Here is a 20,801-nt window from a genome sequence, read left to right as displayed (position 1 = left end):
ATTATATATTATATAATGGAAATACGCTTTTCATTATATATTATATAATGGACATGTGAGTTTCATTATATATTATATAATGGAAATACGCTTTTCATTATATATTATATAATGGAAATGGCTTTTCATTATATATTATATAATGGAAATGTGCTTTTCATTATATATTATATAATTGAGTACGCTTTTTATTATATATAAATAATGAAAGTGTGAATTGTAATTATTTATAAATAATGGCAATTATATATAAATAATGAAACGTTCTTTGTCATTATTTATAAATAATAAAAATGTGTTAAGAATTATATACAAATAAAAATGTACATTTTCTTGCATTATATGTAAATAATGGTTATTATTTGTTAAATAATGATTATATAACATATAATTTGTCTATATAATTGTTTTACAAACGGCGCCTCATAGCATACAGCCTGTAAAAAAGTTCAATCCAGACCCCTTCAAAAAAAAGTTAATGTGGAGCCATGTTTAAGATGAAGCTCTTTTAAAGATCATTTAATGTTTTCCTTTTTCATAAAGCCATAATTTCCACATAGCACCCCCACAGTCAATGTTCTGTAGTCCCTGTATAGTTCCCATGCCCTGCAGTCATACATAACCTTCGATAGAAAAGTAATTTTCCTGATGACGGAAACAATTTTGTTGAATATGGCCAGTGTAGAAAGACCTGTTATTGAAAGATATGTTAATCAGTGGAGAAATGGTGAAAACTTTAATTTCTCAGAATATGTTTTGATTTGAAAAACATGCAAACAGCTGCTTGTGTGATTTGTATAGTGAAAAGCAAGAGACACTAGTGGACTGTCTGTTTGGAGATAGTCTACATCAGAGCACACTTTGCTGGAAATGAATTTGACTGTGGAAATTATAGTCATTTTGGACTTGTGTCATGTGATATATCAAAGTCTGGAACATTTAATGCTCTAATCACAAACTATTGTTTGTGTCCATACTGTAAAACCAATACTTTCTCAGCATGAAACAATCATGAATTGTAAATGATTGGTGAGTTTTGTGTCCATTTTGATCCAATGATTTCATGGCATTGCACATTCATGATTCTGAACCATGAATGAAGTTCACAAACATTAAAAAAATAAAATAAACAAATAATGCTCTGCATACTCACTTAAAAGAAATCTATGATAACTGACACTCGTGTTAAATTTGTTGGATTTAACTGATCACAAAGTATTTACATGTGCAAATATATACACAAAGTAAGTTAAAAGTGTCTTGTTTTTGTATTTTTTGCAACAAAAAAGTGGAAATGAAATTACACGTAAGGCAACATACTATATTAAAATGCTGCAACCTTTTTGCTCTGTGATATTTGAGTATGGTCCAAGATTCCAATACTCGTTGCCTGCAGGTACTTTTCACTGTGCCATGCTACCTTTTTAAAGCTTTGTCATACCTGTCATAAATATCAATATGAATCGCATTCAATATTATGACAATTTGTTTTTTAATGTGGCAACTGGCAAATTCAATTATGTTTTAATTAAGGAATTAAAAGTCATCCAGAAACGTGGCATAGCTTCAGAATTATTTTAAATAATTATTACTATTATTACTGTTATTATCATTGTTATTATTGTTATTATTATTATTATTATTATTATTATTATTACTGTTATTATTATTACTATTACCATTACCATTACCATTTCCATTACTATTATTGTTACTATGACTATTATTATTGTTATACTGTAAACAATTTGTAATGACACCTGTTACAGCATACAAAATAATATGATCAATTATGCATCTACAATGTATAGGATGTACACACTCAGACTTCAATATATTTTTATCACAATAGTTGGTAAAAAAAAATGATTTAGAACCTATCAGGACTAAATTTCCCACTGTTAAGAAACTAGATTACATTGCCATCTTATTATATACATGTATCCTTGTTTCGTGGAAAGTAATCTTAAGCACTTAGAATAGCTTGGGTGTTTCCTTTTATTGTGCAATAGCACTCAGATATTGAGATTTGTTTGTCAAAGTATACACAAATGTGTTGCTTTCTATCCTGGTTCAAAGGAATTGATACTGAAAGGATATCTCGCAATACTTCCTGATTATTTTATGACAAAGTTTCACATCCGTGTCCCCACCCTTTTGCCTATAATGACTAAATAATCTAGACGAATATGTAAAAAAAAAAGAAAATGGGGATTTCACCTCGCATGTTTCATGAGATTGGGAAGGGAGGAAATTGACTTTTGTTACAAGACTATTGACAGAGAAAGAAGCAGTGTTTTTTTAACAGCCGGTACATATTATTTGTGTGCCAAATCTTCTCTTAAGCAGTTTTATTGACAAGGGCCTTTTCAATTTTAATTTTTGTCTTCATCTCAAAATAATTGAATAGTGAATACTTGTTTGTATTTGGAATGCTGGTTTACAATGTGCATGTATGTTAAAATACTGTAGTAGCAGAACCCCAGAAAAAACATGTACACTGTACATGCATTTAAACAAATAATTAAATTTGGATAATCCACCGTCACAGTAATATTTGAATAATGATTAAAACAATTGAAATGAAAATCCTTGAGAATTCTCTTCTTCACTATAACTAGTTTCAAATATATTTCTTTAGATAGTGAATTCAAAATTCAAAATTCAAATGCATATTTATAGATGTGAAAGAGTCTGCATCCTGTTAGACTAGTACTTCACGTTTTCTCTATTTCTCTATGCACAGTGCCCTTAGTAGCAGGGGAGGGTATAGCTTACACACGACTTTGAAATGCCACACTTCATTAGTGCTCTTAATCTACACCTTTGAATGATGTACATTCACTCCAGCCCCGACTCCTGCATACTGAATGCAACCGAAGACTTCACTTGGGAAGCTCCTGTAGAGTGATTTTAGTTAAAAAATCATTCTTAGCAATTCTTGATTTTTTTTTCTATAGATTTTGTGATGTCTCACAGATGAGAGCTAGAGTAGAAAGGTGTCCATTTTATTTGCTATTACAGTGAAACCTGTATATAAAGACCATCCAAGGGAGACAAGAAAAGTGGTCTTTAGGCAGGTGGCCTTTATGTACAGGTTCCTTTAGAACATGCTTCAATGAGAATCCATTTTCAAGGGAAACAAAAAATGTGGTCTTTATAGACAGGTGGTCTTTCTATACAGGTGGTCACTAAAGCAGGTTTGACTGTATAGTTCACACACAACCTTCTTGCTCTCAGTAGATGATATCGTTCATTGAGAGTGAAAGGATGTTGAGTCTGTGGAGACGTAGATAATAGGAGTTAATGTCCTTTTGGTTCTCAACAGACATTATATTACAAGGGCCTTTTGGCTTCATACCAGTAATTTTGATTCCAGAGTACCTGTGTATATAATTTACACCTGTTCAAATACGCCACCTGTTAAGTGAAAGTTGGTAGAGAGAGAGCGAGAGAGAGAGAGAGGGTAGTAAGGGTGGAGGGAGAGAGGGATAGACAGAGATAGGGGTAGGGAAATTTCTAATTTGAAAAGAAAAATTACAGCAATTTTGCAAATAATAAGGTTTTCAATTATCATTTTTTACAACATTTTGGCCTTTTCAAAACTCTTAAGATTTTCACCTTGGAAATCCCTGCAACACCCTTTAAGTACAGCAGTATTAAATATTGATCCTAAAAACAAGATTCACAACTTACAGGAATATTGATAACCAGCATACAAAACATTTATGTGCTCTTTTCAAGAAATATTTATCCTGAAAACATTCACATCTTATGTAGATAACCAACACTACAATTTTCCCTGCCAGTCAGGCAAATTTACAAAGTCCTACCTCAATCTACTGATTAGCTGTATTCATGGCAACAACCAAGGACGTTAAGGTAGATTGTAGCATTATTAATTCCAATAAAGGTAAGGTCAGGATTGCCAATTTGCTAATTGGCACATTCCTGATTATGCGGACGTAGGGACCTTGAGGTGTTATTATTAGACATTCCTGGGATAGAAAGCAAGCATTTAGAAATTAGTCTGTTTATAATTCTCTATGAATTGCAGTTGAATGAAGTGAAATTATATTTTTACTGATTTGAATCAGACTAAATGTAAATACATTGTTAAAATATTTCTCCACTCAATGGTCCAGGGCCCTTTCTTATAAAGATTTACAATTGATACTAATCAATCGCAACCTTGCAGTCTCCTATCTCTCATGTACGTAGTTGTGATTGATATAACCTGCAAATAAATTGCGATTTGATATCAACTCTTTATAAGACGGAGCCAAGGAGGACAGTTAAAACTTTAACGTGGTCTAAACCACTAACTGACAAGAAGATAATAAGATTAATAAAATAAACAAATTTAAGAATAAAGATGGAAAAATGGAGGAGCAAAAATTGTATTTTGATTTTGGAGGACAAAAGCTATCAAATATATTATGTTCTTTGTTTCTGCCTATGATGACTGTTATTGTAACTGTTAATTTTCACTATTTAATCAAATTGTTTCTATTTCTTTCTTTCTTGTATCTTGCAGCATTTGTAATCTATAACTTCCTGAGCCTGTGTTATGAGTACCTTGGAGGAGAGAGTGCCATCATGTCTGAAATCAGGGGCAACCCAATTACGTGAGTAGCTTTTTATCGGGTGTTCTGTGACAGGTGTTGTTCCTCTCTGGGGCTAGATAACATCCCTTGGAAAGGTGGGTTTATAAGGGGGAGACAGGGGGGGGGGTAAAAAGGGGGAGGGGTGGAGGGTGGGGGGAGATGGGACATCGTACGTGTACTATGTAGAGCTAGAGGGGATGAGATGATCATGTCTGAAATCAGGGGCAACCCAATTACGTGAGTAGCTTTTTATCGGGTATTCTATGACAGGTGTTGTTCCTCTCTGGGGCTAGATAACATCCCTTGGAAAGGTGGGTTTATAAGGGGGAGACAGGGGGGGGGTAAAAAGGGGAGGGTTTGAGGGTGGGGGGAGATGGGACATCGTACGGGTACTATGTAGAGCTAGAGGGGTTGAGATGATCATGTCTGAAATCAGGGGCAACCCAATTACGTGAGTAGCTTTTTATTGGATATATTATGACAGGTGTTGTTCCTCTCTGGGGCTAGATAACATCCCTTGGAAAGAAGATAGTTGAATAGGGGGGGGGGGGGGAGATGGAACATCATACATGAGGAGCTAGATGGCGTATTAGAGATGATCATGTTGTTCATGTATAAACCCCAGTCACATCAGAGACTGACAACCGACCATCCATAGACCACAACAAACAAGTGCATGAACATTCAATGGCAGAAAAAAATCAGTGAGTTTGGAGTCAATTTGGTATCAAATTGGTAATGTGAACGATATATCGTATCTTACTGTTTTGATGAGGACCCTACTACATTCATTTGATGCAAAATCTTCTGGCCAATCTGCAAATTTCCTCCATGTCGACTGCATCCATTGAGAAAACATGGCTGTTAAAGCATTCTTGAGGGCATCCGACTTTGCATGTGCCTTGTTTCTGTAGTAGATAATTTGTTATAGTTTATAATTGCCATAAGTTATGCTTTCTTCAAGAAAGGAATATTGGGGAGCCATACTCTGCTAGCTTATTATGTACAACATGTTAATAGAATTGATAATGGTAAAAATGGTAAAGGTTATGCTGATGATAATGATGATGGTGGTCTAGATTTACGTGGTGCTTTATACACATCACATTGTGCATGGCTGGTTATCAACGAAATGGAGTAAAATCTTTTGTCAACTCTGTTTGTTGCTACGGCCGGCAGCCAGTGAAAACAAATTTGTTTAATCAAATCATGGAAATGCATGCATTAATGTACTTTAAACAAACAGAACTGTGTTATTAATGGCTCATTTTTCCTGATTAAGGTTCAAATTAATGGGCAGAAAATGAACTTTCTGGAAATGACTTTTTAGTACCCTCTCTTCAAATTGTTTTTAATCACTCATGCTTGAAATATGCATCATATGAGTTTCATCAAATGAGGGAGTAGGATCTAAGCTTTACAAATATGTGTCATTTATTAATTATAATTGTGATTAAGTTATGAAAAAACATTGACAATTCTCGGTTTCGTTTTTTCTGGGACGCACTGTATGTTTTAAGTCTGCTCTTAAAAGTTTCAAGAGTTAGTGAGCAGAGGATGATGTTGTAGGGGTAAACACATTACGACATACATTGCCTTGTAGGTTGTAAGTGTGTCGAGAAGTCAGGGTCATGATCAATCACTATAGACAACATAAGAAGAACACACCATGTTCATTCTTGATGCCTGGAGGCACCATCCATTACATGTCACTTTGTGTGAACATAAATCCAATAACCGCTACATTAGGATGGGTCGAGGAGGAAGAATCCTAGTCAAGATTGGTACTATAGGATGTATTTTTGGAGTAAATTGGGACTAGAATAACCAGATTTTGTAGCAGGGTCATGAAAGCGCTTCTCGTAATGGCCTTGAATACAATCCATAATGTGCAGGCTCCCTTCCTCACTTTCCTTTGCAAAATCAAATTAAATGTAACTTCTCTTTTGCTTACCGGTACATGCAGTTTACTATTACTACATGTATATCTTACTCTTTGATTACATCTTAAACCACCTTACGTCATGCTTTTTATCTTTTGTTTGCATGGTTTGTAATTCTTCTCCATTCTGCATTTTATTCCTTTCTTCAGATGTATTTCATTACCATCCCTTTTCTTCTCTCTGTATCTCTCCTTTATCTTTTTGTTTATCTTTTTGGGATTGTTTTCCAGTACAAATTTGCAATGCACACTTAGACTTGCTTTATTCACGGTTTTTTCAGTATAAGAAAAATCAATGTTTGTTTTGCTGTATAGAATCTATGCCAGGCAGTTCAACCTCATCCAATATTCATAAAGGGCGTCATGTTAAAGAAACTATGTTTACACATATTATTAACACCACACAATAAGACAGTGTGCATTCACTGCATGCTGCTGTTGCTGATGTAGTTCAGTTTGGAGCATATTATTTCGGTCCATTTTGAGTTGACATTTTGTGCGAAGTCATCCATCATTGTTACCATATTGGGTAAGGTCAGACGTCTTTCTTCATTTTTTTTCCCTCCAGTCAGTAGCTTGCTGTGAACCAAGGTGTATTATCCCTGTATTTGACTTCCTCGTTGGTGCTTAAAGGGACAGGTCACCAGTCAATGCTGGCAAGGCTTCTAACTTCTTGTCTTATTCAACAGCTTTCATTCAGCATCCAGCATATAATGCACTAGAGGTTTTATCTTTGACTGCCTGCGAGAATGCCTTATTCTCAGGCTTGTCATCATCAGCTCGAGTTGGCCAAATATCTTGATATCAAGATATCTTGGGCTAGTTTGCAAAATAGCCTCCTATTTGTCCGGTCCGTCTTCACCAGACCGAAGACTCGCACTATGGGCAAATTTCTTGAGCTGATGAAGAAGCAATTTGTAATGGAGCTCTCACACTCTGCCGTGTAGGCCTACCGTCCACCTGCCGGGCTATTAAAAAAAAAACAGAGTCCAGAACGTTGGGTTTTGAGCGAACTTGTCCCCGGCCGCAAAAAAAATTCATAAAATTAATCTTTTCACCGTTTCGTTGCCATCTTCTGACCGTTCTCACCGGGCGCATACCGGGTGTTGAACGTGCTTCTACCGTCTTCACCGCCCAGATTGACTTTTGTTGAAAATTTTGGCCGTTTCCATACCGGGCCCATACCGGGTCTCGAACGTGTGCACCGGGTTTGTAGCAGCCACCTACCAGTCACTTAGCGTCCCCTCACCGCTCGGAGCGTCCTGTGAGCGAGTCCCCGGACTGCTGACGTCATGACAGGACTGCCATAAATACCCCGATTTGAACGGCAACGGTCAGTCCGCTCTCCATTTTTCATCACCGTTCTGTAACGGGTTATGAGCGTGTTGTGAACGTGTTCATACAGTGTGACCGTTTTCATAACGTATTCATACCGTCCTCATACCGTTCAACACCGTCCTCTTGCCGCTTACTTGCGGCCGGTGCCAGCCGGCCAAAGTTTTGAACATGCCCAAAACTTTCGCCGGGTCCCACCGGGTGTAAATAAGCGCCAACGCCCTATTAACGTGTTGCCCGCTTTGATAACGAACCACCGTGTGCCCTCGCCGTTCTCCACCGTCCGCAGACATTTTCGCGCACGGTGGCACACGGTAGGCCTACACGGCAGAGTGTGAGAGTCACTTAACTTTCCCGAACCAGAAATAGCGGTCTATTTGGCCGGATCGGAGCTGATGAAGACAGGCATAATAGGCAATACATAGCTCTTAAGGTTTTTTCTTAGGGTGCCAACGACCTTGTATTGTATGTTGAGAGTGAGAAGGGCTTTCCTTTTGTGCTTTTGTTACAATTTTATAACCTTCTGGCTCCTGGCAGAAAATATATACATGTATCATGTGCACAGTCTCCATGCATAGAAGTATTCAGACTTAAGATTGTGCAGTGAAAAGACACATCGAAGGCATCATTACCTTCTTAGACTTCAGAGAGTTCTGTTTTTAGTGTGAGATGCAAATTAATCCAGTGGGAATCCCCCATCTCAAGCATCATTAACTTATGATGCAGCAAACCATCTTTTAATAAAGAGAAGACATTACAAAACACAACCATGGCAGAATAAGGACAATTTTGTGTGTAAAATCAATGGCAAGTGAGGGTGAAAAAATACATTCACATGTACTTGTATGCAAGAAAAAGGCCCCCGAGTATACACTCACAATGAGTCTTTGTATTAAAAGATGCAGAAAATATCTTCTTTTTCTTCTCCCCTCTTCTATTTGAGGCAGTTTACAGTGATTGAAGCTGTATCTGTGAATTAAGATTTACGAAAGCTAATTCATTGTCACAGCTGCTTAATAATAATAATAATAATAATATTGAATTCTTATATAGTGCACGTATCGACCTTGCAAGGTCCTCAAGGCACTCCAACATTACCCGGCTATGCTAGGCTGCCGATTTCAATGCTCACAGCATTTAAGGAATGAAGTCTGATCATGCAGACTATCTCACCAATTACAGGTCTTCCACTCATCTTCTATTAATGTGATGATGTGAGAGATGTTGAAGAGCCATTAAACAGGAACATTAGTCGTCAAGTCAAGAGCGCACAGTAAAGTGACTATTACCTGCATGCATAATGTGCCATGTGGGTTACGCTTCGCTCACATTTCTTGCAGCCTTATATCTAGTTTACCTGGAGGGGCCTCATTGAAAGTATCATGACGGCAGCCCCCCCCCCCCCCCCTTTTCCCCTTTCCATGGATTCACACTCTGCTCGGCATGCATGATTTCTCAATAAATTCACGCAGAACTCAAGAAAAACAAAAATCTGCCGCAGCAAAATAGCGATAAAAGTGTAGTATCCTCACATTTTATGCCTCGTATTCATAGGGATAAATGTGGTTGCTTAGGGGCCTTTTTTATGCCCAGCTACACACTACTTTCACCCCCTACTTGCTTTGTATTCATGCATGAAATTGTCCTCTTCTTTCCTCTCTTGTTGTACTCTACTGCAAAAAGCACCTCAACCTTACTTTCATTGTATTTTACATTTCTCCTTGTTTTGATAAAATGAAAGACCAGTCCCCTTCATCAAATTTTCAGAATTTATGGAAATGGAATGAATCCTTTTTACGAATTAGAGGGATTATCTTTCAAAGCATCATATAAAGACAAATGGTATCCTTTTGATTATATGATTACGGTAGTTATTTGCAGTCTCATAAGTCTTTTTGATAATCGCTCTAGTTTTAATTTTGCTAAATGGTTATTATCACTCAGGATTAAGGTTAAGATAGTATTCTACAACTTTTTTTTTACACTCCAATCTTACAAACAACTTCAAAGCTTTTTTTGTTGTACCCCGGTAATACAAATAAAAAGGTACAATGTACTTGTATAGAGATAAGATTCTGTTCCCTACTCCACTCTCCTGGCCTAGTATTTTGAGAGCAGCCTATATAAAATGTACTCTTGATGGAGTCCTATTCACATTTCAAATGCACAGTTTTAGCAGAGCTCTGCAGAAGCAGATGAGTCATCATTAGTTTTTGCTTGCAAAAGTGGAAACTTGAAGTGCCAACTTCATGACTAAGTTAGTTTACAATAATACTGGATAGTCATTGTATAATGAGGTCACTTTCAGTGAAAATTCTACTTCTAGTGAGGTATTATTTAAGCCAATATTGTCTGTTTGGAGCTAAAAAGGCTTTAACTCTGTGTAAAATGAAGTGATTTAACGCTCTTCTGTCTCCAAACTAACGACATATAGATGAACATTCATTTTCAAGTCTTTAATCTGCTTACAGTGACGCACGTTGTTTTTTCTTTGGACTTTGTTTGAACATGATAAGCCACTACCAACACCAACAAATTATGCATGTCCATATTCCAGTGTGGTCAGATGGATAGAAGATCGAGTGAGCGGTCAGTGGATTGGTCAGCGGATTGAACAGATGGACACGGAGGATGAAATTAACTACAAGTAGGGTACTTGACGGTCGTCCGGGAGAGAGATTTAGCGAGGAAGATAGCATGGACTCCTCAAGTGCTCCAGAATCTACTCTAGATGTTGAAGCTTTTTTGTCATCTCTGGTTACATATGGGACAAGCTGCCTCAAAATCTTGGACAAGTCTCTTTTAGGATATTTGGATGATGTAAATCGACCTGAAATATCCGTTTACTGGAAACCAGGTCTTGAGAAAACAAATTTGTTTTATAAATGTATGACCAAAGGAAGGAAAATCAAAACAAAGATATTGTTCACATTCTTTTGAAGTATCAACAAATGGTGGGTAGCCCTTTTGAGGATATTGCGGGCACTATATCGTCCCTATTTTCACGAAGTGACGGTAGCGAGGAAAATCGTAACGCAAAGTGAATGCAATTTTTTTCACTACCGTCACTTCGTGAAAACAGCGACGATATGATTGATTAATTATGTTGATTTTGAATGCAAGTGGAAGGAGAATCCTAAATATAAAGATGTTTAAGATCTTTAAAAAACATTGCTTTTCCAAACAAACATATTTTCTTTATGTACAATTCTAATTCTTTTGCTTTCAAAGTAACTTGTCAACAACATGTTTTGAAATTCCTTCCGAGTTCCAAAACACAAATCCATTTTTTGATAGATGGCATAGAGCTATTCCAGTGTAACTTTACCCTTCTCCCGCCTCGAGTATAGCAAGAAAATGTACGACGGGGGATCTATATGGCACTCTCACTGTTCTACAGTGCATGCATAATATAAGGTCAGCCCCGAGTATTGATTGTGTGAAAGCCCCGGTCTTGACAGCCCCATTATGAAGGCTCTATAAATAGTTCTTACATTCTTACATGTACTGTACTGTAGAATGAAGATTTTAAGAAGTTATTGAATTTTACTAGACTCCAAGGCATTAATCTTTGACTTCAGACCTCACCATATGGATGTGTTTATTGTGACTGGAAAAAGGGATGCATTAAGAATCACATATGAGATACGATTCACAGCTACACTAGCCTATACAGTCTTATACTTCATTCTAAAAATATTACTGATATATTTGTGGTTGTATATATACATGTAGATATGTTTCAAATGAAAGAGCTGTATGATGTGATGGCGAATAAGGGTTAAAGTGGGGGGATTTGTTAAACCTGCATGTATAAGATTTTATTCATTCTAGTTGATACATACAAGTACAAGTACCTAAGATACCCACACCTCTATCATGCTGATATTGAATGCTTGGTTTTCCAGACTAAAATCATGCACATTACTCTTTTTTATTATTCAGAAATTCATCATATTTTATGATCTAGCAGACCATAATATAGATTGCAGAGAGAGAGAGAAAAAAAAAGACAGAGAGAGAGAGAGAGAGGGGGAGAGAGCACTCTTTATTGTAGACTGGTTTTGTTTATTGCTTTTCCCAGGTACATCTAGAGATAAACTTCTAAATCTCCTGTGTCCTATATTCACCCTCCATTATCCAGGCTTGCTGTGAGTCCCAGATGATTTTATTGATTTCTGAAATCCCCAAATCTTGCAAACCAGCCATCGATGCTCTATTTCTACATCCATAAACATCCTCTGCTTTAGAAAGGTCGTTAAGCAAGTGATGAATTGCTCCCTCTATATGTAGACTGTCTGCATCACTTAAAGTTAGACATGATTTGTGTTAATGGTGAATTTTTTTAACATAATGCTCAAAATTCATTCTAAATGTTAGAAATTAGGAAATATTCGACAGATTGTCATTTACATCAATTAGAGACAATTATTACTAAATATTGAATGATAGGGAAAATTCAATCTTCTAGTAGAAGAGTAAAATTATCTACGGTAGTCCCACATGTGCATAAATGAGTTGGACATTTTTTGTACATATGATTTTTAACACTATCTGATCATTTTGTTTACATTATAAATATGTCTTACCAAAAGCACTTCTTTCAGATGATGACGTTAAAGATCGGTCCACAGATATAAATAATCATATCTGATTGATACACGTCTGTAAAAAACAATTACACACACACACACACACACACTGCAGAATCCTTTTTTCTTTCTTCAGTTTTTATTGAAATTCAGTTTCATGGCAAGAACTCAGAACCTTTAAGTTTCCTTCTCACAAACAAATCTTTACTCTAGCGAGCGAGATGGAGATTATGTCTGCCATTAAGGGGAAGCGAGGGATGTATGCATTTCTAGTTGATTCTGAGGATTATGTTGTGACGCGTGAGGAAATGGATGATGGGATTAAAGTTCCATTATTTTTTTACGGCAGAGATGTTTTTCAAGAGATGATGTCAAGTTTTCAACAACACATCCAGATGCATTAAGTAGGTGGATAAACTATAAGAAGGGAATTTTTAATATTGTGGAAAAATTGGGTCAAAAAATTAATTGCCTTGAAAGTTTTTCACTAAGTTATAACAAAAATAATATATGCAAATCTGCAAAATAGTAATTATACAGAGGATATTGGAAAGTGGGTTTCAGATCATAACAATTTAAGTGATTATTAAAGAATAGATAGATATCGCTGGGTCTGTTCTGTTCTTGAGATGCAAGGAATCTATGGAACTCACAAATTTGACCTACTTTTTTTCTTGAATATAATGGAGTGGTTTACTGTTTTGTTATGACTTAAATCTATACGTTTTCTCATTCTAGTGCTGTAAATGTTTAGATGAGCGGTGATAAAAGTCTTCCACCAGACATACAAACTATAACTCTTGTATGTGAAGATGACCGACGTGTAAATATGTATGTGGGAAGTAGATAGACATGGGCCATGGCAATAAAACTTGCATGAAATATTTACGATCATTTTAATCCATTTGATAGCCAAGTTATTGCCTTTCGTTGCTAGTTTGCAGAGAGATTACAAGTGGAGAGGAGGAGGAGGAGGGAAAAGCCGAAATGGGGAAAGGGATAATGAATTCTGTCATACAAAGTACAAAATCTTTAACAATTGTTCATGCAGCTCATTAGCAAGATTCAGTTCTACATTATTATTATACATTTACGACTTCTTCTTCTTCTTCTTCTTCTTCTTTTTTGTGGGGGGAGGGGGGGAGTGGCTTAAAATCACAAGAAATGGTAAAAATACTGTTCATAGCATAGTTTGGTGAAATTTATGCATTTTAAATTTTGTTCTCATATAAAATAATTACAACTTTTGGTGAAGTGTCGTCAGAGGGGGAAGTAATTATTATTATTATTTTTCTTTTTTCAAAGACAAATTTCATTCAATCATTCTTGAGCAAGAACAAAGAAGGTATTTATGACTGCAATCTTTTTGCTTAAAGATCTTACTGTTTACAAGTCAAGTATGACTTATACCTATAATATATTATGAAAGCGCAATACAAATAATTCATGATGATTAATGTTCAATTTCTCTCTGTTTTTCTACCTTCAGTCCCACCAGTTGGTTTTGCTGTACCTGTTGTTTGAGAGGTAGGACCTACTCCATCGGTTTCCTGCGTTTCTGCAAGCAAGCTACCCTCCAGTTCTGTTTCATCAAACCAGTCATGGCCCTCTGCACCCTCATACTCCTCCCATTTGGAAAATACTCAGACGGGAACTTCTCGTAAGTTAATTTACTCTTTATTATTCTCGGTATCATTTTTGCAATGGACTCTGAAGAAGATGGATCAGAATCTTTAAGAATACTATTCATTTCTTGTGGCAACAGAAACAATGCATTGAGAAACATGTGTGGTTTCAAAGTACATTCATATAAGTTGTATAAGTTTAACTCATATGATCACTATACCGGAGTGTTGGCTCAGTCAGTAGAGTGTCCGCCTCACAACCAGGAGGTCGTGGGTTCGATCCTCGGCCGCGTCATACCAAAAGACGTTCAAAGATGGGAGTTGCTGCTACCTTGTTTGGCGTTCAACGATAAGGGATAGAGCAACGTTGATCTGGCGCTGCTCAGTGGCTGCCGGGCTCATGATCAATTGGGCAAAAAGAATTTTCATTTCCGTTTAATAAAATTTGGAGTGGACTAAAAGATTATTATTATTATTATTATTACTAGGATATCTTACAGTATACTTGAGTGTAATAGATTTTAACAGAAACATATCTGTTCACCCATTGCCTAAAGAAAACCGGATGCATCCTGTGTCAAGCCTATATGGCAGATTTCAGTAGTCAAATGTCAATGAAAACATTCTTTAGATATTTAATTAATAATCATGAAGTACATTGTAGAGTTATTGTAGATTTAAGTGTTTCAGCATCCTTGGCTAGTGATAAAAAATTCCCAAATTCCATGATCTGATATCTATTTTAGAATTACCCACCCTGTATTAAAGAGAGTAAGGAGTTACAAGGCAAGCTTTAAATAGAAGAAGGAACATGAGAAAATGCATCATTTTCACGTAATGAGGTTTCTTTGAGTAGCCATCCGCTTATTGTCTGAGCATAAATAGAAACATCAAGGGCATAGGTTTTTAATAGTCAAGCTCTTTATACCCAAGATAGACTTTAAGCTTTAATTTCCTGTCATACATTCTCCTTCTTCCTTGATGAATTCCTAGTTTTTGATAATGATTCAAAGAATTATATCCATATAAACCTTCATCATTTTCTTTAATAAAAGAGGAAAAGATCTAATTACTTGTATCTTTAAAACAGAGTTCTTTTGTATTCAAGAGGCAGTAGAATACAAAAAATGTATTTTTGTATGCCACAAGTATATAGAGGAGGAAAATATGTATACCTCTCACCCCCCCCCCCTCTCTCTCTCTCTCTCTCTCTCTCCCTCTCCCCCCCCCCCCCCCCCCCCCCCCCCCCTCCCCCCCCCCCTCCCCCTCCTCTCTCTCTCTCTCTCTCTCTCTCTTTCTCTCTTCTCTCTCTTTCTCTCTTCTCTCTCTCTCTTTCACCTTTTCTCTTTCTCTCTCTTACTTACTCTCTCTCTCTCTCTCTCTCTCTCTCTCTCTCTCTCTCTCTCTCTCTCTCTATTTATCTACTTATTTATACCTATATCTATCCACTATTCTATCTCTTTTCCTGATAATCCATCAGTATTTAAAATCATTATAGAATTTATATTATATTGTTATACATCAGCATAATTATACCACTATGGAATGTTTATATTAATAATCCTTTTGATATCCTTGCTTACATTCAGAATTACGGATGGTTACTTGTACATCACAATCATCTATAATATATCAGTCAGCTTGGCGCTGTACGCTCTCTTTCTCTTCTACTTTGCTGCAAAAGAGCTCCTCGCACCTTATCAACCCATCCTCAAGTTTTTCATCGTCAAATCCATCATTTTTGTCTCTTTTTGGCAAGGTGAGTAACACTATGAAGGATGTGTATAAAATTGTTCTGATGTAGTTTTGCATTTTTGCTATGATACTGAACAATGTTCGCGTTTTTTTTTGTTTTTTTTTTAAATTCTGGAAATTAGCGTAGACAACGGTGAACAGAATAATGGTGAAGTTCTATGTATTCACAATGCACAGCTAAGACAGATTGCTTTACTCCATCTTCATCTACCCTTTCCCCCCTCTTTCTCTCTCCTCTCTCCTTTTTATTACCTACTGTTCTGTTTTGTGTTTTTAAACAAACTTGCTTTCCAGCCAAAATAATCCCCCAATAAATCCAATAGTACTATACCTACCATGGAAACGGCATGACGTGATCAATTTGTAAGAAAAGAACCTCAATGCAAAGCCTTCTTTTCTATAATTCATGGGCTGTCATGGAATTGCAATACATTAAGACTCACTAACATTTCCCTTGATCCTTGCGCCCAAGAAATATACTATGGGGGTACATAATCTAAGTAAAGATTAAAGAGAATAGAGTGCATTTGAAAAACCTCCTAGTCTCTGGAGGCTGAGGAACATTGGTTGCTTTTGACGTTTTGATGAATGTTGTTGTGGAGAAAGTAGAGGTAAAAATATACAATGACATACAAAGTTTAGACTCGATTCCTGGTAGCTTAACCCTTTCTATGCCACAAAAATATTCTCCCTGTGCCACATTATTTTTATTATGGGATAGATAATAAAAGCCTCAAGGTGATTTAACCGTTTCCAGCGCAAGATTCATCTATTCAGGTGTTAGAAAGGTTTCATTTTGTAATGAAATTGTGTTGCACAAAGCACTCTTTCCGTCAAATGGTGACAACTTTTTTTGTGCAAAATTGCAAGCAAGCAAATCTGCAGAGGGATAAAGAAAGCAACCAAAATGTTCAACCTTTTTGCCGCCCTCTATGAACAACTACTTGTCAGTGTATATTGATGGTGGGATAGGTACACAAGCCAAATTTTGACAAGATGTTGAACGCTGCCATCTTGCTGGATTTATTTCATTTTTATTAAATTTATTAAAAAAATATAAGGGTTTCGCTATCTACAGAGAAAGAGCAATGAAATAAGAATGAGAAATATAAATGAGATTTCTCTATCATTACTAAGACATATCTCTTTTCATCTGTTTCTAGGTGTCTTACTGGCCATAATTGAGCTAGCTGGAGCCCTCGACCCTGCTGATGAAGCCAAGGATGAGACATCCTCCATCCCAGCGGGAACGGTCTCTGCCGGTTACCAGAACTTCCTCATTTGTATTGAGATGTTCTTCTGTGCCATTGGTCTGCGTTATGCCTTCCCCTTTGACGTCTACATGGAGAAACAAGGGCTGGGATCATCCAACATGCAGGTAAATTGGGAGATAGACAGACAGTCAGATTGATAGATAGATAGATAGCTGGATAGGCAGACAGGCATACAGATAGATAGATATTTAGATAGAAAGATAGAAAGATAGAAAGATAAAAAGATAGAAAGATAGAAGGATAGAAAGATAGAAAGATAGAAAGATAGAAAGATAGAAAGATAGATAGATAGATAGATAGATAGATAGATAGATAGATAGATAGAAAGAAATTACAATTCTTCTGTGCCATTGATCTGCATTTTGCTCTCCTTTACAATGTCTGCATGGCTGGGGTCATACGATATGGAGGTAGATGCATAGATAGAGTGTGCCCTCTCTGGTAGAAATCAGAAATGAAGTCTGTCATCTTTCATGCATATTCTGACAGATAATATTTGCAGGTACATTACATTGATGAGGTATAAAAATATCAGATTTCTTTTCCAAAACATCAAATGATATTAATTGTGCTTGAAAGTTTCTTGATATTTTGTTTGTCTGTGTGTGTTTTTTTCAAATCCTTTTTTAAATAGATTTATGCATAAATGGACTGCAGTACCTCTGTCCCAAACATGTAGCATTAGATAAACAAGTTGAGATATCTGATAAAATTCTAATGAATTGAAAAATGATTAACTATAAGAATGGGTAAAAGGGTTTGAGTGGAAGATTCTTATCACACCGTAGATTATTGAATACAACTTTAAAAACAGATTTAAAAGGAAAGTGTAATTAAAATCAGGTAGTATAGGGTACTAAAGAGGACATGAATGAATAAATATCTTATTATTTAATGTACCTGTACATTGACATTTCAAACAAATTTAGTGTACGGACTCATTTTGAATTTAATAGAACCATGACATGTTATTATTGTATTGCAAGACAAATTATTCCTTATTTCAACATATTAAAGAACTAAATAGATTTTTGGTCTGTAAAACTGCTAGACATGTGTTTTGGTACAACTAGATCATTGTATTGGTGCAAGTAGATCATTAGCATAAAACACAAGTTGTGGCAGACAAATTAGGATCTGCTTTCACCAAGTGTAAGGACTAAAGAATTTGAGAGCAGGATGAATCAATTTGTTCCTTTTTTTCACTCCCATCCTGTCCTATCCGCACCACCACCTTACCACACCCATCCCATCCCATCCCTACCACACCCTGACACGCCCTGTTTTCTTACCCCCTCTAAAGCAGAGCATATCCAACAACCTGAAGGACACGGTGAACCCCCGTGACATGTTCAACGACACCATCCACAACTTCTCCCCGGCCTACCAGCAGTACATGCAGCAGGGCACCGTCTCCGATGATATGGACTCCGGCTACTACCACCACTACCCCCAGACCAACGGCAAGGAGATGGTCAATCCTGCAGCGTCATCGGGTGGGGGCAGCGGCGGTGGCAACGGCAGCAGCAGCAGCAATGGGGGAGGGGGCATCATGGGCAAGGCGCGTAGTGGCACGGGGGGAGGAGGGAGCAAGAGGTCGGGTCACACGGAGAAGACCACGCTACTCAGCTCCGACGATGAATATTGATCGTAGCAGTAACCCTTCCCTCGCCCCTTGTAAACTTATCTCTTTTAATCGTCTGCGTCATGTACTTAAGATGTCGTACACATGTGTAAGAGTATTCAAATGACCAAGGGGTTTAGGTGCAAGTTTGACAGGAAACGGTCAAGAGTAATGAGAGTATTGGAGAATGATAGATATTGATATTCCAAGTTCAACAGGGGGATATTCTAAGTCGAACTTAACTCTAAGTTGGACTTAAATATTATGGAGAGCCATTTGTAGCCTTATAATGAAATATATCCAACAGCAAAAATTCAAGTATTTTAGACTTTTTATAAATTCCACATCTCTCATGATAATAGAAAATATGAATGATTTGAATCAACATTTTATGCCTTTTAAAATATCTTTTACCACATATTTTCAAGGATTCTAACGGCTTTCCATAATTGTTAAGTCCAACTTAGAGATAAGTCCCACTTAGAATCTTTGTAAAACACCCCCCAGGTAATAGATAAAATCTACATGAAAAAGCGATTACATGTCCCTTGGTGAGAGATTTCAAATTGAGCATGAAATCATAAATTTTGAAATTTTATTTTTGGTTTTGAAAGGCAGGACATTACTTTAAGGCTATATGACAGTATCAAAATGTCCCAAATATTGATGAGAATATTTTACAGTCTAGGACAGTCATTTATGCACAGGTATTTGGATTAAACCAAAGAGAGACAAGTCCTCTCAAGATTTATAACAAATTTAGGTCATTTGGTTGGAAAGATGCATGATAATGCTGCTGTAAGAAATCTGAACTCTGAAAAATGTTAGTAAGGCAATTACTGTGAAGGTAATGTAAAGAAGAATTCAGACATTCTAACAGTAGCCATCTAAAAATACAGTGATCAACTAGTGGTAGAAATGAGAAAGCTTGAAAATGGTATTGATTGCAAAATGAAGTAATCAATCAACATAGTCTTATTACATTGGGAGAAATATATTATGAGAATGACATACTCTGGACCATCAATTTATGGTCTTTTTTAAAAGATATAATTATGTCAGAAAGTAACAACATGGAGTGTAAATCCATCATTATCTGTATGGATTTTCAGATATGTTGGCATTATCACAGAGAAAATATACTTGGCTCAAAAGGAAATATGCAATAGCGCCCTCTGTGTACTAATAATGGTTATACAAGCACATGGTTGCATGACCTGTCTTAATAATTAGAATTAATGCCTGTATATCTGTGGTCTCATACCACTATGTATGGCCTTCTGATTTGATTACTTGCCTGAGATTGATAATACTTCTATCTAATCTCTCATAAACACTCATTTCCAAAAGAAATAACAAATAACAAGATGTATGTAATATTTATTGCATTTCAGGCTGTCATACTCTCACCAAAATGGTGCTGAGACATTATGGCTTCGTCCTCTCTCAAAAGAGAACTCAAAAGAAAAAATTTAAAAAATTGATTTACTTATATTAAATTTTAAAAATATATACGTGTTAAGAAGACATGCTTTTAAAACATTGATTTGGCGATTAATATTTACCAAATGGAATATATCAAGAGGCTTATACTAACATGTGCCTCAGAATGGCCCTAGATTATATATGAAATATTAACTAATACACTTTTTTAGACTTGCCATATATATTGGGATGCAAGGTAATGGGAGCTCTTTTACTTCTACTAGTTATAACTAACTCTTTACTGGAATTTATAAATACATAAGCATGATAGGTTTTTCTGTGCTGTTGGATCGAACAATTTAATTGGCTCAGAATCTAAATCTTCAAATTTTACAGCTGTTTTCTGTCTAGTACCGATTGTATTAATGGGTAGAGAGATGAGAATTGAATTCCCCTCATCGTAATTCTGCCGAAATTCACGAAATATGCTGTAATTTAACATTATATCACAATGTGATCATATTTAATAGATAATGGTATGACTTTCATGAAAACATGTGCTTGAAGTATATTTTAAAAATCATTTAGATGAATCAAGATGAATCATTATGTCTCATTTTCA

The 20,801-nt window shown here is 36.2% G+C and overlaps 1 protein-coding gene across 4 annotated transcripts; it reads left to right on the top strand.

Moving 5' to 3' along the window:
* The first annotated feature begins 4,520 nt into the window (after positions 1–4,520).
* LOC100892257 (transmembrane protein 184B) lies at positions 4,521–18,913 on the top strand. 4 transcript variants are annotated; one of them, XM_030984120.1, is made up of 5 exons: positions 4,521–4,628; positions 13,966–14,136; positions 15,691–15,860; positions 17,020–17,234; positions 18,437–18,913. In XM_030984120.1, exons 1-5 carry the CDS (start codon positions 4,600–4,602, stop codon positions 18,776–18,778), a joined length of 927 nt encoding a protein of 308 aa, XP_030839980.1. In that variant the 5' UTR covers positions 4,521–4,599; the 3' UTR covers positions 18,779–18,913. The 4 variants fall into 4 exon arrangements, with proteins under 4 accessions (XP_030839980.1, XP_030839979.1, XP_030839978.1 ...); XM_030984119.1 differs by having other exon boundaries at positions 18,434–18,913; XM_030984118.1 differs by lacking the exon at positions 4,521–4,628 and adding an exon at positions 5,016–5,058.
* Positions 18,914–20,801: the final 1,888 nt, after the last annotated feature.

The sequence above is a fragment of the Strongylocentrotus purpuratus genome, unplaced genomic scaffold (assembly GCF_000002235.5).
Source record: "Strongylocentrotus purpuratus isolate Spur 01 unplaced genomic scaffold, Spur_5.0 spur5_scaffold_14, whole genome shotgun sequence".
NCBI lineage: Eukaryota > Metazoa > Echinodermata > Echinoidea > Camarodonta > Strongylocentrotidae > Strongylocentrotus > Strongylocentrotus purpuratus.
This window is presented reverse-complemented; position numbering and strand designations above follow the sequence as displayed.